This window comes from Lepisosteus oculatus, chromosome 18 (assembly GCF_040954835.1).
Source record: "Lepisosteus oculatus isolate fLepOcu1 chromosome 18, fLepOcu1.hap2, whole genome shotgun sequence".
In the NCBI taxonomy this organism is placed as follows: Eukaryota; Metazoa; Chordata; class Actinopteri; order Semionotiformes; family Lepisosteidae; genus Lepisosteus; species Lepisosteus oculatus.
The window spans coordinates 16057597-16082299 of NC_090713.1; the positions used below are offsets into that span (position 1 = coordinate 16057597).

The window sequence follows — 24703 nt, forward strand, 5'->3', positions numbered from 1 at the left end:
TGAGCTTTCTTGACCAAAATGGGTGTGTTGACCTCCCATTTTAGAGTGCTGGAGATGACAGTGCACAGGAACTTAAAATTTTCCACCATCTCTACAGCCTGACCTTTGATGAATAGTGGTGAGAGTGCTCCTTTGCTTTGCCTAAAGTCTACCACAAGATCTTTTATCTTGAAATCATTTATTTCAAGGTCGAGGTTTTCACTGTTTAACTAATTGAGCTATTTTATTCCTGTATACTGACTCACCATTGTTTGTGATGAGCCCTATGAGAGTAGTGTCATCAGCATACATGACCATTTTAACTTAACCAGATTATGAAATAGTCATTTGTGTTCAGAGAGTAAAGCATAGGTGATGAGACACCAAGGAGTGCCTGTGCTCAGAGTGAGAGGCTTAGAGAGGGTATCCTTCAGCTTCACCAGCTGATTCCTATCAGAAAGGAAATCCAGCAGTAAATAGCATAGAGTCTGATCAATACCAACATCTGCTAACTTATCCAAAAGCTGGAGAGGGTAGATCATGTCAAAAGCAGAACCGCAGTCAATAAAGCGGATCTGGCTGCTTCTAGATGTTGAAATACAGATGCAGCCATTCAAAGTGCGCGGCACAGACACGTACGGGAGGTAATTGGTTACGGCCTCGCACATGGTGACGCACGATGATGCAAAATACCGCAGTACGTGATTGGTTGACCGACAGGGGCACTCGTGATGCATTGGTCGGTCGTAGAAAGATTTAAATGTCTTTACTGTGCCCGTTTTAGTATTGAATATTTATATGGAATTTTACCGCTGAAGGGAAATCTTAGTAGCTGAGCATAAAAAGAATAGGAGCATACTGTAACGCGTGTGAAGGCCATAAAAGATATTAATTTTGGAACATAAACATACAGTATATGGCTGGTCTTGGTACTTTAAAGAAAAAATACACACCAGTATTCCATTTCTCCCTAAACATTTTAAGCATCGAAGTCTTTAACTAACGTGATACCGGAGTCAACAAGCATGCTTTTAGAATTTGATTAAAAGGGAATATAATATGGAATAGCGATTCTAAAGAAATTAATAATGATATAATTATATTCATGTACCACAACACAAGCCGGAATCCAGCCGGAGCCATGACTTTTTTTTTTAACAAACATTTCTTTGAAAAAATAAAACGTTTCCCTGGGTCAGAGATTAAATAAAACTTCACTCGCATCAAACAAATTTATATTTCTAAATATCACAACGTGATCGGATTTAAGTCATTTTAATAACAATGAATAGTCACCTATGCATTACAATATAAACATTTATATTGATTTCAATCGCGTTTTGATTTAAATCGCAAACGCGTTTAAATATATGTGTTTTTTCACAATCAGACAAATGCAACATAAATTGATATCTTTGTCTTCTAAGTATCTTAATGAACTTTCAGCATAGCTTTCTCCCCGTTTAGATTTATTTCTCTTCGGATCTTGGGATCAAACGTGGAAAGATTAGATTGTAATCGTTTTTATTTTTTAAATACATTTTAGAAAAGTGTAATCTATACTAAAACGCTGTACACCACCTGCTATAAAGATACATATTGTAAACTTTCGGGCTCGGATAGGACGGACACAAGAACTTAGACTTGCGGAGTTAAAGCAAGTTAAACCCGTGATTTTATATATCACCTTTAAGTGGCATCTCAAAGCAATATAGTAGATGTAAAAACAGTTAAAAGGACCACAGATTACAAAGTAAATACCCAACACTGATTGTACCCATCTGTCATGCTAATAAAGCACCTTGAATTGAATTGAATTGAGAGAGAGAGAGGGGGGAGGGCGAGCGAGAGAGCACAGCCAGGACAGGCAAATAAGATACACTCCACAGACATTCACAACAGCGACATATCATAAAACATTTGCAGATATTGTTAAATTATTACTTGTTTTTCAGGAAGTTAAAAAAACACTTACTTATCCAGTCTCTCGAAATAAAATTATTTTTCAAGCAATGCAACTAACGTCGGGCAACGTGTTTTTTTTTAATCCAACATTGACAGACACATCTTAAATCTTGTCAGTCAGCTCCTTTTACTCTATTTGAATTGTGGCGATTCAAACAACTTGAGATAACAAGTGGTCTCAAAGTCACCGAGCTCACAGAGCTTCAACAACAGATGACAATTTCCTTAGTCCTTCCTTAGTCTTCCTGAAGTTGTCAGATTATGAGTGAATAAAAGCATTTTATTAAAAACACGTTTGCGTTTGTTTAGGAGCTATATTATGTATTTTTCATATGTAAGATATAATGATGTTTTCCTGCTTACACATCGCACGGCTTTAAAAGCTAGAAAAACAGGTTTCGATTCATATTATCTGGCGAGCCTTGTTTTGTCAAACGACAGCACACTCTCTCTCGCTTGCCCTAAACAGACAATACACAGGGGGGAGGGCAAGCAAGGGGGGGGGGGGGGGGGGGGGTGATATGTGAATATGATAATGTGAATATCCTCAAGTCAGGCACCTGTGAATTTGCAGTATACCCAGAAAGAGCCGCATCCCATCCACTGTTCCTCCAGAAAGCCTATGCAGAAGTGAAGGAATTAAATATGGAATTAATATGGAATTTAATATGGAATTAAACCGGTTTCACAGGTATTTTCAAAGTAGAAGGGGGCGAGATTTCCAGCATTATATTCTCATGTACGGGTAGAATATGTTCATTGTCTTCCAATGAAAGAAGGGTTCCTTTCGCCCTAGTCGGGAAACATTAGAAGCTTGCCATGCCCGGACTGTTACACCAACGCATTAGCATGTTAAAGCGATTTCATTGAGGAGCCTAGCTTTCTTAACTAGTAAGTACTATACTTACTGGGTTTTGGAGGGGGGGAGGTGTCTTTCGCTGGAAATCTCGCCCCCTTCTACTTTGAAAATACCTGTGAAACCGGTTTAATTCGTCACAGCCAGCACTCCCGCAGAGAGTGGGGTTGTACTTGCAGTGCATCGGTATGGATGGGAAAGCCAGAGCCGACCGCTACAACGCCCCCGTGTTCGGGGTGCTTATCATTCTCAGTGCATAACGAGGAAGATTAATAAACGTAAACATAATCTCATGGTTAAATAGTCAAGTCTAGCCATGTATGAGTCTAGTCTCACAGAGCTTCAACAGCAGATGACAACTTGTGAGTTTGATTAAGAATGAATAAAAGCATTCCATTAACAACGCATTTGCATTTGTCTGGGTGCTGACAAAGTAAAAAACAATTACTTTTTGACAATGAAGAACTGTGTATGTGTCTCTCTCTCTCTGATGGCTTTTGTAATCGTTTTTATTTTTAAATACATTTAAGCAAAGTAATGTACCATAAAAGTATTGTAAGACATATTTGGGTTAACATGTTCAGTGTTCAGTGTGTGGTAATTTGTTTGCTGCGAGTGAAGTTTTATTTAATCTCTGACCCAGGGAAAAGTGTGGTGTGGACGGCTGAGGAGAGAATGCAGGCTCGCGCTGTGTCCGTTATTCTTTTTGTCTTCTTCTGGCTTGGTCGGATAGCTTTTGTTTTTGTTTTATCAATAAAGTTTGATAATTGGCCAGTGAAAGCTCTGTTGTCCTTCACATGAATGCCTGAATGCCTGAAACATTGTACCGAACCCAGGATTTTACAGTATTTTTTCTTTAAAATACCAATAACAGCAACATACAGTTTACATAATATGTTGATGTTCCAAAATTAATATTGTTTATGACCTTTATGACTTTCGTTATGCTCTTCGTTAATGTCTAAGCCCGAACACATCATTATATCTAATTTTGTATTTCTTTAAAAAAAATCGTTTGCCCAGCCTAACAGTATTGTTGTTATTGTTTTTATCCTGTAAAGCGCTTTGAGGAGCGACTTTTAAAGGCGCCATATACAATAAAGTTCATTATTATTACTATTGTTAATTTGCTGGACAGAGAGGTGAACATTATTACGCAGAAGACAAAGATAGCGATTTACGTTGCATTGCGCATTGTGCTGCTGTAATACAGTTTAAAATAATTAAAAGTCTAAACAGTATCAGCTTTATTTATGGGTTTTAAATAAAGGCGATTTAAATGCGATTTAAATCAATATAAATGTTTATATTGTAACGCATAGGTGACTATTCATTGTTATTAAAATGACTTAAATTCGATCATGTTGTGATATTTAGAAATATAAATTTGTTTGGTGCGAGTGAAGTTTTATTTAATCTCTGACCCAGGGAAAGGTTTTATTTTTTCAAAGAGGTGTTTGTTAAAAAAAAAAAGTCATGGCTCCAGCTGGATTCCGGCTTGTGTTGCAGTACATGAATATAATTATATCATTATTAATTTCTTTAGAATCGCTATTCCATATTATATTCCCTTTTAATCAAATTCTAAAAGTATGCTTGTTGACTCCGGTATCACGTTAGTTAAAGACTTCGATGCTTAAAATGTTTACGGAGAAATGGAATACTGGTGTGTATTTTTTCTTTAAAGTACCGAGACCAGCCATATACTGTATGTTTATGTTCCAAAGTTAATATCGTTTATGGTCTTCACACGCGTTACAGTATGCTCCTATTCTTTTTATGCTCAACTACTAAGATTTCCCTTCAGTGGTAACATTCCATATAAATATTCAATACTTAAACGGGCACAGTAAAGACATTTAAATCTTTCTACGACTGACCAACACACCACGAGTGCCCCTGTTGGTCAACCAATCACATACCGTGGTATTTTGCGTCAACGCGCGTCACGATGCACGAGGCCGTAGCCAATTACCTCCGGTACGTGTCTGTGCCGCGCACTTTGAATGGATGCATCTGTATTACTGTCTTAGTCAGACATGCTGAGAACCTGGTTACTGTTTGCACAACTCTGGTCAGGACTTGAGTTTTTCTAGTAGGTGGTAATAAGAGGGTGATTTGGATGCACTGTTAGATAAAGTGCAGTAAAGGGCTGTGAAAATCATCACTCCCACCAATACAGCTGTTCAAACAGGCTGGTGAGGAATAGAAATCAACTGACCTGCTTTCAGGCCAGAACAAATAATCTGAGAAGCACCACCCTGTCCACTGCTGTCAGGCTTTAGAATGACTATAATATTTTTACATTTTGATTTCTAAATATGTATTTTACAGTATATAGCTTATGATTATGTTATAGTTTATGAATTTTGTAAACTATACTTTATTCAGTTTTTAAATGTCTCTCAATGTCACCTTTTACCATCTTTACAAGCATGTTTCTTTCCTCCTCCCCCGTAATCATGCAGTCCTTATTCAAAAAGTAAAACCAATCCAAGATTATCTTATCTTAAATAGCATAAACTAACATTTAAGAGCTTAAATCAGGATACTCATTTAAAACTTATGTGTCCTTGTCTTCAGAGTTTGAAAGAAAAAATCATGCTGTCCCCTTTCCATTTTAACTGAATAACAACAATAAACATGGAACTACACATTGTTCCCTTTGTCTTTTAACAGTTTGTTTTCTGCATTAACTATTACATCTATTACACTATTACATTAACTAGTACATCTACTGTTTAGACTAGAGAGAAAAAACAAGCCTAGAAAACATATACTTCCAAATGATGTTTTTTGTGTAGGTATTCTTTAGATTACTCATATGGTCATACGCTCAACTCATCTTCTTGATTCTCTTGTCTCTGAAGAGATTGAAGTAGATCTTGAAATTCCTTGATGATGCTGCCGATCTCTTTCTATTTTTCTCTGACTCCTCTGTGAGCTCTGTGTGATCCAGTATCAAGCTGTCAGTTGCTCCTTCCAGTCCAGGCTGTTGGGTTACTCATCCTGAATCCCAAATTCCTCCAGGCCTGTTGACACTGCACTGCTTCATACATTCTTATCCCATTCTCTTAAAGACTGTGTCTGGCTGGGAAGAGAATGTAAGATTTAATGTGCTCATCTTTCAGCTGTTTTCAGATGGGTCTGTACTGATGTCATTCATTTTGTCAGTTAGCAGAAAAGCCCTGTTCAATGTACATGCTAGCACTGTTGTATTTACAGTAAATCCTTTGGTTGCCCAGGCTGCTTGCAAGACCTTCTGTCTAGTAGTGTAGATCAGTTAGTGATCTTGGTTGGGCTCCCAGTTTCCTGTAGTCAGTTGCAGGAGGTCAGTGGTAAATTAGCTGGCAAAGAAGGGGATATGTGTGAAATTAACTTGAAATTAACCCATTGCCCTCTTGTTATGAACTAGAAAGTATTTTTATTTTGGTTTGTTGGTGGTCTCCAGATTACTGGGTTTGTATTGTGATGAACAACTCTGCTCTCTGATTTCGGCAACTGAAAGCTGACACAGAGGAGACAAGAGACAAGGATTCAATTCTAATTAAAGAGGGTTTAATTGCCCTTTTTATTACAATGATTGTAATGGTCAATAGGGAAGGGAGAAACCTAGAGACCAGAGAAGGGAGAGTGACCACAGACTCAAAACATGCAGTGAAAAAAGTGAGAGATGGGGTGCCCTCTATTATAGGCTGTTGCAGAGGAAGTAGAAGCAGACAGGTTCAGAGGTCAGAGTGGAGAGAGCAGCAGTGCAGTTCCACATTGTGAAGGAACAAAATGCTACAGTTCACTGGTGTCGTTTCACTAGACCAAGAGAGGCATTAGACTAGGTTGAACACCAGTACTTGTGATCGATCATCCTAACTTTCATGTTTGTTCTGTTCTTCACTGCTGTAATTTGGGTTAATACAAGTACGCTGGGCAAACGTCCCGAGATCGAATTCTTCCGCGACGGGGGTACCTTTAAAGCGGAGATGACGGCACCGAAAATTTTTGGCGCGCCCTCTTTAAAGCCCTGGCCAAATACGAAGACAGTACGTACAGTTATAATTCAAACTGAATTAAAAACTACACATCCCAGTTACCATGGTGGTGCTTGTGATCATTGCGTTTAAACAACGAAACAGGGCGAAAAATCAGTCACATGACTTTGGGGCAGAGTTTCGAAAGCTTAACCTATCAGCAACAAAGCAAAATTTACACGATAGGCTACCTCAAACTGTCAGTTACACGACTGTGTATGTCGCTTAAGCCACTCCTATTTGGCATTTTAGTTATGGAGGCGAGAAGACGCCCCCCCCCCCCTCTCTGGGTGTCTAATTTGCCGCCATGTTTAACCGTCCGTGTCCGAATCGCAGTAGCTACGCGTACGAAATAAAGTTCATCCCAGCTACAAAACATATATATTTTTGTGGTAAGAGGGCGCAAAACATCAGTATTTACTGCTATTAATTACTGTACGATTTATAGTTGAAATCTGAGCCTAGATATAAAGTTAGATATAAAGTTAAAATCTCGACAAAGCAATGTAGGAAATACAGAGAAAAGAAATCCTTTCTGACATCTAAAATCAGTTTCGATCAAGGTCTCTAAAACGAACAAGAAAAAGAGGATTTTCGGAGGGCAATTACGCTGTGTTTATATAGGATAAGTGATTTATGAGCAATCTAATTTCTTGTTCGTTTAAAACAGTGAAATGTCAGCTGCAAAAGATCGCACCAGAAACAGCACTCTCTCTGCCTGTCATAGACGTTCAGGAAAGGCTGAATGAAGTCATGTCAAGAACAATAATTCGGTGATCAATAATAACAGTTGTAGGACAAGAAACAAAAGATAATGAAAACTTCTTTAGGCTAAAACTCAAGTTCATTCTACAAATTAAGGCAAATGAAAATTCAGGATGTTAAAGTGCTAGAGGTGTAAAAAATACAAAAATGCACATGAGTAAAAAGTTTTAGAAATGGAGCAGGTGTTGCTTTGAAATAAGCAAACAGAAAAAAAGCCATGACTAAAGTGCAGAAGAGGGATGCAGGAACACTTGCTTAGATATACAAAAAAAATCACAAAAAGGTGTATGTTACAAAAGAACATGCAAACATGTTCATCATGTACATCAATTTCCCTTCACGATCAATAAAGTCTTATCTATAAACATGAAACAGAGTGAGGAATCAGAAAATTAGCATGCATAAAAAACAGCAATTCTGTCAATAAACCCTAAATGAATTAATAGCAACCATGGTTTCATGGAGGGCTTCTCAGATAGTTGGGCATTCAGGTAGATTGCCAGGTGAAAGGATTTGTAAATATACTTTGTTAAAGCAAGTCAGTTTTTTCTGCAACACATAAAATACATTTTTCCAAGAAAGTTTAGCCTTTGTCACTAATGAAACCACTAAATATAGAAATCTTAAGATTTTGTTATTCAATGTTGGTAGCAGGATGAACTGTGCTAAGTGTATATTTTGTCGCAGCGTTGCTGCAAGATGTTAACAGTGAAAAAAGGTATTTAGAAATGAGTTATTTCAAGAAGAAAATGTTCAGAATAATTGCAAATCTAGCAGGATAGACAAAGCACAGAAAACAGGCAGTTAGATTGATCAGATTAGTATGAAAAGTTATTTAGCAAAGGGAATGAGAAGAGTGACAAACTAGTATGCTTTAGATCTTTTTATATGGACCAGGGAAAACTGATCATGTTTCTCTATAACAATAATAAAAAACTTTATTTTATATATCACCTTTAAAAGTGGCATCTCAAAGCAATACAGTAGATATAAAAACAGATAAAAGGACCACAGATTACAAAGTAAATACATATAAGAAAGACAAGCAGTTAGAGGTGCTACCAAAATTAGAAAATGAAGCAGATACAGACACTAAGTCTTCTGAAAAGAAAGGTTCTGAGGTTAGATTTAAATGCACTCAGGGTACGTGACTGATATCACTGGGAATACAAATTGAGAGCTCTGGGGTGCAGCTAGAGAAGACCCTGTCACCCACAGAATGTAGATGTTCTTGAGGACAGCTAGAAGACCAGTTAGATGGACAAAGGTGGGGAGTAGACAGATAATAAGCCATATACTGTAGGTACTGAATGAGGATGAGGATTTTGAAGTTGACTCGAAACCTGATAGGTAACCAATGCAAGGACTTGAAAACAGGTGTAATGCATCCCTGATAGGATTCTCGCTGTCATATTCTGAACATATTGAAGATTGCTCAGTGTGGATTTAATTTCCCCAGTGAACAGGATGTGCATTTATTAATTCTAGAAAAAAAAGCCTTTCTTGATTTCTCTAGTTCTGTGTTTATCTAGTTCCCTTTAAAATAAACTATTATTCCACAATGCAGAGTATTACATGGACAGTATTTACACATTATATTTGTGATTTAAAGAAATGAACACAAGCAGCTTTTCGAGATTTAAGTGTTGGCTGAGTTATTGCAGGATATAAAACTAGAGATGTTGGTAAGAAGATAATTTTGGGATAGCTGAGGAATACACTGATAACAAGAACACTTCCTAATGGGGTTAGGCATACTTTTGATGAAGATGATGAAGTTAACAGACTGTATGTTTACATAGATACTGAAATGAGGATTGTATTTTAGATTTTGTGTAGTTGCTAGCATTGAACTGTGTGTTGGATGCACATGAATTGAAGGAATGGGCAAACATTGCTGATGCGGATCCACAGAGCCAGCATATTAAGATGTTTATAATTAGAGGCAATTTGTTTAAATAACTAGGTATGGATACTGATGTGCAAGAGAGGTGGAAAGGCTGTTTCCTTAAGCTAGCACTATTAAATATTTATTCTCAGTGAGATGCTGCCATTTTATAGTGGGTTTCTAACACTGTGTATAGTTCAATCCACACAATGCCTTTACTTCCATCCATTTCTAATCTCTTTATCCAGTACAGAGGATTTGGAGCCTATCCCAGTAAGCAACGGACACAAGGCAGAATACACCCTGGACATAGCGCCAGTCCATCACAGGACAGACAGACACAAACACACACACACCAGGGCCAGTTTTCCCATAAACCAATTAACTTACCAGTATGTTTTGGAGTGCGAGAGGGAGTCATATCACACATATGGAGAAAAACCATGTAACCCAGAGAGAACATGCAAACCCCACACACACAGGATGGGACCTGGGACCCCAGTGCTCCAAGATAGCAATGCTAACCACTTTGCCACCATTATAAATGGATGGATATCTTAGTTATCTTTCTAGTTCACAGGTTTGCATGCAAAATTTAATTTTGAAAGCCACTGAGACATCAGGTACTACTGTTGTATTTATGAAAAAGAAACAAAACAAAAAGCATACTAACAACTGTGCCATCCTACTCTTTAGTTAATACAATTTATTATTTAGAAACAGTTAACATTGTTAGCAAAATATTTTGAATTATATTTAACCCTGTTTTTTCTTTAGTTTTGTATTTAACTTATTATATGATAGTCAGATTTAATGTATATTTGAACAATGAAAATATATTTTTACAAGATGCGGGGGAAAGTGCAACAAATTATTACAGTGCTAAATTTAATATTGATTGCTAATAGTTTATGCTAACACCTAACTTTCTTAATTAGATGTATTTAAAACAGTGAACTAAGTGTAACATACCATTCAGAAATACAATCGAGAATAGTTTTGTGGTGTTTGTATGGATGAAACGTTTCTAAAATGTATAACGTAACAAAATTAAAGACGATTAAAATCTGTAATCTTTCCACTTGTAATGTCATTAGACAGAACAAGAAGTTTCTGCTTTGTCTAAGGATGGTATCAAAAAGTAGTCTAAGTGGTGAGAAAGCTGTGCTTAATGATAATTAAGTGACTTAAAAGTAAAAAGAGATGGTTCATATTGCTTGATTAATTTTAAAAACTAAGTTATAAATGCAGACGCGATCGCTGCCATAAGCGCTCCAGGAAGTAGAACGTTCGTTCTGTACTGCTGAGCTCCGCGCCGCCTCCCTCTCTCGGTGCCCCGCCCCTCTCTGACGGAGCGCAGTGGGCTGTACGCTATTTTCAGAGCCTCTGATTGGGAAAAAAAGACCTGCTGATCAGTTTCACACACCAGGAAGAGAAAAGAATGGGATTTTTTCTCTTCGAAACGTGTGTTGTCTTTATGAAATTCGTGTATTTTAAACGTTTAATTAAGAAGTAAAAACCTTACAGCGTACACAAAGATTCTGAGCTGATCACGAGGAAGAAAAATCACTTTCGCGCATAAAAAGTGGTTTTTAACTCTCGAAACCTGTTTTTATATGTTTTAAAGTCGTGCAATGTCTAAGTTAAGCATCATTATATCTCATTATTTATTATTTTTTTTTAATTTAAAAATCGTTTGCCCAGCCTAATACAAGTCACTGTTGTGATGTTTGAATTTTAGGGGTCAGTCATGAAGTGTAACAGAATATGACCTACATCCTGACCAATCTGAAAATCCCACAACAGTGATTCTAATTATGCAAAACCTAAACAATGTCTACAGAGGCCAGCAGCAGAGAAAGGCTGCCTTCTGAACTTAACATAATCTTAAGGATGCTACAAAGTGAATGGGATTATATTTCCATAATCCAAAAAATACATCCACTAAATAAGAGATTCTATTTGTAACTTAAGGTTTCTCAATACAGAAAATTATTTTCCTAAAAACCACAGAATGGCAAGCTCTCTTACCAAGGTTTAAATACTGAACTGGAACCTGGTCTTGAAGGCAGATCAACACAAGGAGCTCTTGCATTCTTTCATTCTCCCTCTGGAGACTCTTTCCGTCTCTCCTCCCTCTACCTGCCACTGTGTGCTGTCTTCCTGGACTGGTGATTGACACTGAATCTTTTACCCAAAACTTAATTAACCAAGGTAAACCAAGGTGTTTCAAGTCATCTTATACTCAGCAAACAACCCAGTTGCCAAGAACCGTAAATGTTGAAAGCAGCCAGGTGTTAACTATTACCTTTAGATTCTACAAACACTTCGAGAGTAACTTCAGGTAACAATAAAAATAATAATCCACCCATTCCCTATTCACACTGTCCAGTACAGCAGTGTTTGACCCACATACCTGTTGCTTTTCATTCCATCCCACCTTGATTTGATGATTAGTCATCCATCCTCTTAAGGGCGCTCCGGCCCTTTCGTATTTTAGTTAATTACATGCACCTGCCCCCCGTTCTGTCTCCTTATTTAAGCTTGGTGCTCTCACTATTCCTGGCTCAGCACTGGAAGATGGAAGCCTGGAAGCCCACCTACCAGCGGGTCCAGGAGAGACCCGATGGCATAGGCTTCAGAACGGCATCCTGACAATCCGAGTCTGTGGCTCAGAGCACCTGGCCTTGTTACCCTGGTTTTTACTCCCTGTTCCTGTTCTGGATCCCCTTTCGGATTTTAACCCTGTCTGTCCCGGATGGATCTCCCGGCACATGGACCCTGGACTGCCCCCCGGTTTCCCCTCTTGGACTGTTCAGACTTGTTCGCTCCAACAAAGTTTAACACATGGAAACAAATATTTCAAATTAATCTTTTTATTAGATCAATGAAAAAGTTGGATTGTGTAACTGAGGGCTCGGCTGGAACAAAACCCAACAGGTGTGTGGGTCACCAAGACCAGGACTGGGAACCACTGCAGTACAGGGTCACATGGGGTCCAGAGCCCAACTCAGCAAGCAACAGGCACAAGGCAGGATACACTCTGGTCTGGACACCAGTCCATCACAGATCACATAGATATACTGTAGGCACACAGACCAGGGCAGTTTTCTCCCAGACGTTAATTAACCTACAGTATTAGTGTGTTTTTAGACTGTGGGAGGAAACCAGAGCACCTGGAGAAAAGCCCACACTAATTTGGGGAGACCATGCAAACTCCATTCAGATAGTACCAAGGAACTGAACTCAAGGTAACATTGCTAACTCCTGCACCATCATGCTGCCCCGCACAGAAGGATCATATAGACCATAAATATTGACCAGTGACCTCTTTTACATGCCACCGTTGGCACAAGGGGCAGCAACTTTTCCTGTTGCTGTTTCATAACATCAGGTTTTTACGGGACAAGGTTGTCAGCCATGCTCCCATGTTGCCTGTTGTGGGACACAAACCAACTACCCTGATATTGCAAGTCATGCTTTACTAGCTGAGCTACCTGAAACTATTGCTTCTGTTGTGCTTTCCAACAAGACTGAGTAGACTTAGCTTTACTACCCCTTTTTATACCAAATCGTCACCACCTATCCCTTGAAAATATCAAGGGGAAAAATAACAGAAAAAACACATTCCACATTATATCCAAATACATTATAAAATATCATATATTCTAAACACCTAATACTTCAAGATATAAGAAAACCTAGAAAAAGGAGAACATCTCAGTCAAAGGTGCTTCTATTATGAAATGTACGGTAGCTAGGTGGGTCTGGGAGAATAAACAGGGCCCAAATTCACTAGAGTTAATTTACACAGGTTAAGATCTAGATTATGTTATTTTTAGGTATGAAGTTGGTTTTTAAATGTGTGGCCAAAAGACATTTCTAAAACAGACTGAATCAGCTAAAAGGAGAACTGTTTAACTTTGTCTCGTGAATACTGCTAAATGAAAGGATGATAAAAACAAACGTGTTTTTCTCTTTTATGTTATAATAGTAGTTTTAGCAGGGTGACAGTTAAAATTTGTGGACTGTTGCTGTTCTTGGTGCTGATGTCTCCCCCCTGGGGCAACTTAATGTCTGTGTACTGAGTCTGCCTCGGGTGCTGCACGAAACAGAGCTCAGATTACCCCAGAATATAGTGCTTTTACCACCTAGAGTATTGCATAAAATATCAGAATATACTCTGATATACACGGACAACAATTAAATCCAACTGTATCAATGTTAACAAAATTTACAGCAGGTTCCCAAGTCATGTGATTTCCCCTGTGTCTCTCCCTGGAAACTTGTGTGGGGATACAGCCTGCCTGGGAAAGCCTGTACAGATTTATCTCTGTGACACAGTGGAGAAAAAGTAATACAACACCAGTGGTAGCCATTAGAGTGGCCAAGATAACTAGAGAATAATTTTTGTTCTTCTCTCAACTGAGCTTTATCGCTTACTCCTAAAATAAAACAGTAGAAAGAAAGAAGTTGTCAAGTAGTTTGTGTCTGTTTCGGATCCAGCAGAGTCTGTCTGTTCCGTGTGTGAATTTATGTAGTTTTTAATATGTCATTTTTGTTGCCGTTTTAGTACAGTATGTGAATATGAATATTAAATATGAACATTACATATTAATGTGAATATGTTCAGGTGAAATACAAGCTATATTGTAGTTCAACAGGGTTAAATAAACATGTACTGTGCTCATTGAACTGGAGGGGGTCCAAGGCTACTGTACGTGTCCCGAGAGAAAACAGCTGGAGAGCGAGTATCATAACAGCACTGTGGAGAGATCCAGAGTATACAGATCGGCTAGTGAGCTCGGAGGAGTGAGTTTAAATTTAATTAAGTGCCAGAGGAAAAAGTGAGAGATTATCGGGGAAAAAGTGGTAAAGAAGGGACTGGATTAGGATTGGAAAAAAAATCTGGATAGATTGAACATTGTGCGAGACATCCACATTCATTCTAAAAAAAACTTGGGATCTGCAGATCGCAGTGAAGTGGCAGCAAGTTTCTCGATCGTCAGAGACTGCGAGTAAAGTGCCTGATGATTTACAGCTGAGAACAGTGGACACAGGATACAGATTATTCTCACCAGACCGTTTGATTTATTGTAGTCAGGACTCAATCTATTTTACCAAGTAATCATGGACAAACTTGTTTTTTTCTGACTTTGACTTTACCATACAGTATTAACAAACACATTTATTTAAAAAAAAGAATGTGAAAAAAGATTACTGAAATAACATTTTGGGAATTCATCCTCTCCTCTCAACAAGCACACTATTTTTTAATTAAGACTCAGTGCATCCCTTTATAGTAAATGTTTTTTGTTTTTGTTTGTTTCTCTATGTTTTTGTTTTTGAGAAATTTCATATTGTAACATGGTCTGCACTGTTACACCGTGGGAAAGCAGGTTCTGAGGCGGACAGGTTTCGCAGACGTCTGCTCTTTATTGTGCATAAATTCGTAACTAACACAGAATGGCAAAAACTTCAGTGTCGTAAAGCAGTAACCCCCCGAACCATAAACACTACTGCATCGTAAACCCCAAACGGAAGTTGTTTGCGACATGACATCCCCCCCCCCACTTCAGAAAATGAAACAAACATAGTTCTTCGAGACAGTGAAAAGGACTGCCAGAGGTAGAGCTGGCAATCACAATAAAAGCAATGAAAAGTCAGTTATAAAGCCTTTAAACCAGGCTGGTCTGGAATGGACCCTGGCTGGCCGTGGAGAAGGGGCTATGGGCTGCTCTCCCACAGGAACGAACAGCTCCACAGAGAAGTTGACCTCACCTGAGAGTCCGACAGGGACTGCCTCAACCTCAACGTCAGGGTGTGTGAGTGGTGTCACTCTGCTGAGGCAGCTGGTATGCCATCGTGACCCATCAAATAGGCAGAAGGTGGCGGGACCCAACTGCTCTGTAACCTAAAGGAAAAGACCAAAAAGACTGGAGCTTGTGCTCCAGACTGGATCTTCAGATCCGGACCCAATCCTGGACAGCAATTCTAGGTGGCGTCACCTTGTGTGACCTGTTATATTGCCTTTTCATGTGATGTTGGCATTTTGCTACAGTGCTGTGGGTGTGCACCAGAGGGGTTGGAGATGGATATGCCTGGAGCCTGTCCAGGGGCATTTGTAGTTCGCGGTTAAACATGAGGAAAGCTGCTGAGCTGCCAGTTGTGGTGTACTGTGTGGCACTGTAGTGAAGGAGAGTGCGGAGGAGCACATCTGAGAAGGAACAGAGAGTCTCCTCTTGAGAGTCTGATTGAGTTGTTCCACACCCCTGCTCACCTTTGGGTTGTAGAAAGCAGCCTGAATGTATCGAATGCCTCGGTCAGCCAAGAAAGATTCAAACTCTCCAGACACCAACTTTCCCATTTTCAGTGGTGATGACAGCTGGCAGCCCCCAGTGGGTAAAGAGGGATTCCAGAAAGTCTGTGACAGCTTGACTTGTGACCGATCCTGTAAAAGCTACTTCTGGCCATTTTCATTGGAGGTCATAGACTACTATGAGGAAGCGCTGATGTGGCAGCTCCCCACAGATGTCCAGCTGTTTCAGGTGGAGCCACAACATTGGCTACATTAAGAACATAGATCATCCCATGTGTTATATACTGCATGAAATTAATGTTATACCTCTGGTTGTGGTTACACTTCTGCTCTGATATTCAGGTACACTTTCACTGCTCTAGCACCTACTCCCTCCTGACTCCCATGCTGAGTCTCTTGATCCACCTGTTCTCTAACCTTAGTCTGGCCTTCAGCAGTTGCTGTGTTGTTGTGTTCTGGGTGAGTTATGTCAATAAGAAGAGAATTGTATCCAGTGCACTTTCTTCTGGGCCAGACCCAACTACACTTCTACAAGAGTAGGATAAACACAGTCTCAGGTGGAGGGTCTGTAGAGAAGGAGAGTGTTTGAGGGGTTGGTCAAGAGCAGGATCTCACTAGAATTCCTCTATTAAAACTGTAGAGATTCTTGTTTGAGGGTGTCAGTGTGTTTTGACTGTGTTACATGTGGGAGTCTGTGTAGAGAGTCTTTCATGTGTAAAACGTGTTCAGTCTTGTGTAGTTTTGCGATGGATGAGATTTGTTTAGTTTCATGATCAATTTCTTTATTCTTTTTAAGGGGGGATGTATAGGGGTTGGATGTGTACTTGTTATTGCTTCATATAATTATTAATTTATTTTTGTGGTGTTATAGTTAAAACCCTGTTTTTTTTCTTCAAATGGTTTATTTTCTTTAAATGGGAAAGTTGTTTTTCTCAAAATTACTACAAACATCAAAATCTCCGGTTCCCTTACTCCAGTATTGGTCATTTACATTTGGGATTAATAAACCATTTGAAGAAAAACAACAACACTGTAACTAACTAAAATAACTATAAGAAGATGACATCATAATAAAATATAATAATAAATGTGAAGCAATTTTTATTATGGTTAAAAGTCAAAGTCTACCTATTTCTGTTTCCCTTTTCCAGTCACTGTAGCTCCGTGTGTCTCCCTGTTTCCCACTGTCTCCCTTCCTGACAATTTCTTTTCATTTTTCTTCTTTCTCCTGGAACCCAAATTTTGAAGCAGCTGTTGTCTTCATCATCCTCATCAATGGATACTCTGAGATGGATAATGACATGAAGTTGTATATTGCTGCTGAGCTTGGTGTTGTAGTGAAGACTTGGAAAGAAAGATGTAGAAGAGCTGTGCAGATGTTCAGCTGTGCTCCTGTCTTTTTGTCTGCAGGATGGGGAGCTGTAAACTAACAGAGAGATGTTGTGAAGATCTGGCCTCTGTTCTTCAGTCTCAACACTCCAGTCTGAGAGAGCTGGATCTGAGTGAGAATAACCTTGGGGATTCAGGAGTGAAACTGTTGTCTGCAGCTCTGAGGAATCCCTACTGTAAATTAACAACACTGGAGTAAGTGAACACTGGTGATTTCTTTGTTTTTTATTGTTTTATTTAGGTATGCTGAGACACAGAATATCGGCTTTTTCACATGCATCTACACCTAGGAATTACAAAATTAAAAAGAAGCCGGGCATATACAAAGACAAAAAACTGCTATGCAGTTTTATACAAGTTCTTGTTTGTGACTATTGTTATTTGTTAATATCTCATTACTGAGAGATTCAATATGCAATCTCCTATTTTGCCCATCTTTTTTACACACACATATATATGTAGTTTTTGGTTTAGAATACTGTGGGTGATAATCTTCATGAGGTTTCATTCATAGAGTCCTTCTTCATTTGAACACAAGGTCAGTCCAGCTTTAATCAGTTTCTAGTGATTTATTTCATGGCTGCAGTTCTGACAGTTCTAAAGAAGTATCTTTCTGCCTCTGAAGGCAGCTCATCTGGTGTTTGTCCCAGAAGAAAAAGGACTCCTAAGGATTGTTGTATATTTCTTCAAGATTTTGAAGACTGGGCCAACCCAAATTTCTAATTTGTATCTTACTCTTAACTCTTATATTCCTACTTTTCTAATATTCTATATACATCCGAAAGGATGTAGCTGTGGAAGTGAGTTAGGTATGCAAACTATCAATATGTTTATCTCTTATTTTAGTCTCATTTAATTCTTCTCAGCTTTGAATTTCCCCAGTGTTTTCTCCTTTCTCTCTGTGCTTTGACCTTGCCTGTTTGACCACGTCTTGCACTGACCCCTGTGCTCTGAACCTTGCATGTTAAACGACTCTCCTTCAGACTCTACCTGGTGCTTTAATCAGTTCCTCTCAGCTCAACCCTTCCATTTCGATCGCGTCTCTAGTTTCACTTTCTCCTGCCTCCCCTGCTTGCTTCCAGCAGAGCCCGCACCTGGATTCAGTCTCCAGGTTACTGCTTCCATCAGCTCAGTGCAGGAGATATCACACTGGGGCCCTGGGTTCAAATCCAGACCTGGGTTGCTATCTGTGTGGAGTTTGTATGTTCTCTCCATGTTTGTGTGGCGTCCCAGTTTTATCCCACAGTCCACAAACATGCTGGCAGGTTAATAGACTTCTGGGAAAGCTGGCACTAGTATGAGTGTGTGCTCTTTGATAGACTGGCATCCTGTCCAGGATTCAATCCTGCCTTGTGTTTAATGCTTCCTGGGACAGGCTCTGGATAACTGTGACCCTGAATTGGATAATTGTTTATTAAAAGTGATGTTGATGGTGTTCAAATGCTGCACTACCACTTTGTCGATTAGCTGACAGTATAAACATATCCCTGTAATGACAGATAAAGTCAAATTTCAGGGCAAACTTCAGTCTAGATTTATTTGGGAGGGAAGAAAACCTCAGGTAAAACCTACAGCACTCAAACTCTCCCAGATCTACAGTCTAACTTCTGTGCAGCTCAGCTTAAAGCTTCAACAACCTGAGTTACCGCTCCCCAGCAAAATGGTGAAGAGGTATTCATCTCACTTAAAACATTATATTTTACACATAGTATAACTCAAAGCATTATGAAAATAATTAAACTCTGCAATTTAAATACATTAATCACTTAGAAAATAGTGTGTATTGAAAAAAAAACTCAAGAAAGGAATAGTTGTTTTGAGGGTTGAGAAAAATAGCATGGCACCCTGACTTTCAACCACATAAAATAGACAGATGTTTTAGAAATGGTCATTGAGGGGCATAAGACAGATACAAGGAGGAAGACAGAAATACTGGAAGTACATTCATTCTTGTTGTCCCAATCTTTCCCAAGAGCAAGGGAGAAATTAATTTCAATTTTTTTAAGTTTTGCTTCATGTCAGAATAATGGCAGATTCTGTCTGCACTGCTTCTTGGAGGTTACTACTAATGTAGGATCTAAATGATGAAAACAATGATTTGGATGAGCTCTGCAGATGTTCAGCTGTGCTCCTGTCTTTTTGTCTGCAGGATGGAGCGCTGTGAACTAACAGAGAGATGTTGTGAAGATCTGGCCTCTGTTGTTCAGTCTCAACACTCCAGTCTGAGAGATCTCTTTCTGAGTCGCAATAACCTGGGGGATTCAGGAGTGAAACTGTTGTCTGCAGCTCTGAGGGATCCCAACTGTAAATTAACAGAACTGTGGTAAGTGAACACTGGTGATTTTTGTTTTTTTTATGTGCTAATGCCGAGACACAACATTTGCTTTTTCACATGCATGAAAAAAATGAACACCTAGGAAGTACAAAACGAGAAAGAAGGAGGGCATATAGAAAGATAAAAAAACTGCTACGTAATTTTATACAAGTTGTTGTGTGTGGTTTCTTTGTTAACATCTCATTACATACTAACATGACATATTAGACATCTAGACATGCAATATTTCCCACTTTGACCATCTTTTTTACACATACTGTATATAGGGATGCAGCCATTTAAAATGCACGGAGTACACTGCGGTAAAACAAGGAATCACCTTGTAAAACTGCCAGGTGGAGCTAATAAAGCTTTATGTCTTATATACAGCATTTGAGCTGTCACCAGAAAACGGTTTCGAATCCTGATCACTGCTGAAGGACAGTCTTTTTCCAATTAAGAATTTAAGTTGTTAAGTTGTATACTTTTAATAAGATTTAAAACATTTTTTAATAATTTTAAACTGTGTATTACAGCATGTTAATCATTAAACATTAAAACTTTTGTATATTTTATAAAAGCAAGATTACTCAGTTGGACAAAAGTACACAACCTTCCACCTGCATCATAAATATTTTAATTATGCAGAAATATTTTATGCATCAAAGTCTTTACGGAAGATATTACTAATAGTATTAATAATGAATGACCTTGGATAAGCTGTAAACTCAATGTATAACCGTGGTCCACTTTCTTTGTAACCGTCTTTGTAAACGAAAATACTTTATTTTTTAATTGACAAAAAGTAACACCAAAGCACTTCTGGTCACGTATTCATTTCCAATCATACAAATTACGTTTTGAAAATCTGTGATTCACCATGCCTTTTACATGCACATAAACGGTATTAATTTAGGAACATAAACATATTATGTAAGCTGTATATGGCTGGTATTGGTAGTTTAAATAAAAAATACACACCAGTATTCATAAACATTTTAAGTATCAAAGTCTTACATGTGATTATTTTGGAAATGTTTTTATGTGCCTGTTCTGACTATATTAAGTTTATATACATTGTAGAAAATTATAGTGTTTGAACATTTTCTGTGAATATGCTCGTTATCACAGTAAAAACACGCATACTTTTTAGAATTTGATTAATAGGGAATATAATATGGAATTGCTTATCTAAAGAAATTAATAACGATATAATTATATTCATATACTATAGCTCAAATTATCAAAGTAGTACAGTTTCTTTGGAAATGTCTGTATCAGGTTAGCCATGTGCTTTATTTACCCCCATTTTGATTAAAATCGCAAACGCATGTTTAATTAAATGCCTTTATTGATTCACAATCTGACAATGCATTGTAAATCGTTATCTTTGTCTTTTAAGTCCCTTAGGTAACTTTAAGCACAGCTTTCTCACCATTTAAATTTATTTTTCATACCATCGTTAAACACAGCAGGAGCGTAATGTTTTTCCTAATGGAAAAATTAGATTGGAATCATTTTTATTTTTTTAATAAATTTGAGAAAAGTGTCATCTATACAAAAAAGTTGTATTTATTTTATACCACTTGATAGTTATATTAATAGAGATAAGAATGTAAGTTGTATACTGTTTAGACTTTTAATCATTGTAAACTGTACTACAGCATGTTAAGCATTAAATGTGAAAAAGTTGGTATATTTTATAAAAGCAAGATTGCTCAGTTTTACAAACGTACACAACCTTTCACCTTCATCATAAATATTTTAATTATGCAGAAATACTGAGATGGTTAATTTTTCAAAATATGATGAAAAATATCTGAATTTTTACCAGAAAAATTAGTATCCAGCTGTGAATCAGCTACGTGACCTTGCCCCCGTGAAAGTGTGGGATAGAGGTTTAGTGGGCAGTGTAGTGACCATAGTGTGTTTTAATACACTGTGTAGTATAACAGTATAAAGCTTGTTTTTTTTTATGTTTGTAAACGCTATTCTTGCAAGTACATTAGCTGGTTAGCTGGTGGGCAAACGTTTGAGGTGAAAATTCATCCACAAGGAGTGTACCTTTAAAGCAGAGAAGACCGCACCAAACGTTTTCGGCTCTGTATATCACTCAAGACATTTCTCTTTGACACTTTCTTTAGTCATAGAGGTGGGAAGATGCCTCCCCCTTATCTCTGCCTGCCTCACCTGTTCCCATTTTAACCAATTTAGTGGTTTCATTAGTGACAAAGGCTAAACTTTCTTGGAAATAATGTCTTTTATGTTTTGCAAAAAAATGACTTGCTTTAACAAAATATATTTACAAATCCTTTTCCCTGGCAATCTACCTAAATGCCCATCGCCTCTCTTTACACTTGTTAAAAAGAACATTTCAATGTTAATGCAACACAGAAGACGTTATTAATAATGTAGCACTTTCAGGCTCACCTGAGTATGCAGCTGAAATGTCACTGTTTAAACGAATAAGAAATTAGATTGCTCATAAATCTAATAACTTATTCTGCATAAACATAATGTAATTGCTCTCTGAAAATGCTCCTTTTCCTGTCCGTTTAAACTTATACTGCACAGTGGGGGACGGTGCGCTATTTTGTCAGCAACCTGCTAATCTGCTCAACACCTGTAGAAAACATGATTTTATTTCTGTACGGAATGCGCGGAAAGTGTTTCAAAAGTTTAATTAAGAAGTAAAAAGAATTTACAGCTTACACAAAGACTCAAACTACAGTATGAAAATACAAGTGTTTCGGAAAAAAGGTCATTTGATTGCTGATTTCCTTATATTTATTTTAAAAATGCTTTTATTTATTCACAATCTGACAATGCAAGACAGAACAAAAGCATCTGTGAAATCACATTCCTGAATGTCCCCCACTGCATCGACAATCTTAGGAAGAACAAGAAACAGCCTGTTAACAGCTTGTTTTTTGCCTAATCTGTCTGCTGCTAAAAAATCACGCCCAACTTTTTAATAGCAGCAGGCAGATCAGCTAATCAAGGAAGAAAACAATTATCTGCTGTTTGCCGCTGAGGCTGGGAGAGAAAATCTTCTCTATAACTCTTTAGTTTACAGAGCAATTTCGCCAGAGCCTCACATTGTCCAAAAAGACTGTTCTTGTGTCAAATTTTTTGTTTGGCAGGATTTGAGCTACAGTATATGAATACAACCATATCGCTATTATTTTTTTTTTATTTTTTTTTGATACGCGATTCCATATTATATTACTTAGTAAGCAAATTCTAAAGAGTATGCGTTTTTTTACTGCGATAACAAGCTTAAGTATTCGCAGAAAAGGTTAAAACATTATTACTTTTTCCGAAGTATATACAGTAAAACAGATGAAGCCATTCAATATGCATGGTACAAACCCGTACCGCACGCACGCAGCGTACTATGGTATGTGATTGGCTGGCCAAAATGACTGACAGGGGCACGTGTGGTGCATTGGTCGGTATTGAAAAGATTTAATCATTTAATCTCTGTACTGTGTATGTTTTAATCTGCTTGGTATTAAATATTTATATGGAATTTTACAACTAAAGGGAAATTTTAGTAGCTGAGCACAAAAAGAAGAGGAGCATAATGCATCTTATGATCATAAACAATATTAATTTAGGAACATAAACATATTATGTAAACTGTATATGGCGGGTATTCCACTTTCTCCCTAAACATTTTAAGCATCAGAGTCTTACATGTGGTTATTTCGGAAACATTTTTACGTGCTCCTTCTGACCATATTAAGTTTATATACTTTGTGAAAACTGATAGTGTTTTAACCTTTTCTGTAAATACGCTCGTTATCGGAGTAAACAAAAGCATACTTTTAGAATAGGGATTAATAGGGAATATAATATGGAATTGCGTAGCTACAGAAATTGCGTAGCTACAGAAATGTACTTGTAGCGGCGAGGCTTATTAATAAGAAAGAATTAAGTGTTTCTGAGCTTTCCCAAATTAGGCCTCATCTCTCTGTTCATCTCTGTGGTGCAGCCACAGAGAAACTATTCATGCAGGCTGATTTAGGGTTCCTTTGATAAGGACAGCTCCCAAAGGGGGATGCACTTAGCTAAGCCTGGCTATCATGATCAATGGTCATCCATTGGCGCCTATCTGTCTAGGGAGTGCCAGATGGACATCTGGACTGCATTCCTAAGTGTCAGGAGTAAGTGACTCATATCTCACCTTGATCAACCAATCAGGGACTGGTAGGGCCGAGTAACCCACGTGGGACTCTGATGCCCATGGAACTTTCAGCCAATCAACGAGCTGAAGTTCCTCCAGGTAAAAACAGGCAACACAGAGAGCCTGAGAGATTCAGAGATTCAGTAAGATTCAGTGGAGAATTCTGAGACTTTTCTAAAGGGAATTCAAAGGAGAATTCCAGGGCAGGACGGCCCAGGAGCAGAAGGCTCCCAAGGGCAGGACATTCTCGCAGCGCGCCTCCTGACCATCCTGAGACTCAGCCCGGACAACCACGGAACGGCCAGTGTGTCCGAGTGCCAGAACTTTCCTTTGTTCTAAGAGTCTAGAGTGGAGGTTGCCAGAGAGTAACCAGCAGTAGGCCTCGTGAACAGGTTGGAACTGTGGACAGCTGAATCACTATTCAGAACTATCTCTTTATCAGGAATGAACCGGTCCTCTTCCTGACTTGCTGGGACCCACAGTCATCTTTTCTCCTGTGCACAAACTTTGCTAGTTAAAGCCAACAGTGAGCATCAGCAGCGCACCGTCGCAAGCTGCACAGCACAGCCTGGCACGGAGCCAGAGAGCGCGGATTGGACAGCAACAAGCCTGCAACTGTTTCTTTGTGCCCGCAGGAGATCTGAATCCCCAGAGATTGGATGAGTATTCAACTTCAATGCATTACAGCTCGAGAATTCAATTGTTATCCCAACCAGTTGATATCAATTTAATTCCTAAGAGTTATGTACTTGTTTTGAGTATCTAATGTAGAAGTTATAACCAAGTTCATTTATGAAACGGTCTAAATGAATGATATACTGAACGTATGTCCTCTTGATATGTGTAACACTTCGTAACTGACTGAATATATATCTTTTCTATTCTGATAACCCTCTCGATAAGATCTGTTAGGTTTATATGCATATTCTATGTATTAATAAATGTATCCTCGTGTATTAGTACCTGTGTGTGCGTTGTTTGAGTTATGTCGCATGGTTGGACTCTAAAGCCATC

At 38.3% G+C, this 24703-nt stretch overlaps 1 protein-coding gene across 1 annotated transcript in view; it reads left to right on the top strand.

Annotated features, from left to right (window-relative positions):
- Positions 1-24703, top strand: part of LOC102697920 (NACHT, LRR and PYD domains-containing protein 3-like) — a 158442-nt gene that overhangs the window by 54742 nt on the left and 78997 nt on the right. The window contains exon 9 of the mRNA XM_069180090.1: positions 17208-17381. Within this exon, the coding sequence (XP_069036191.1) occupies positions 17208-17381 (174 nt within the window). The remainder of the gene's footprint in view (positions 1-17207; positions 17382-24703) is intronic.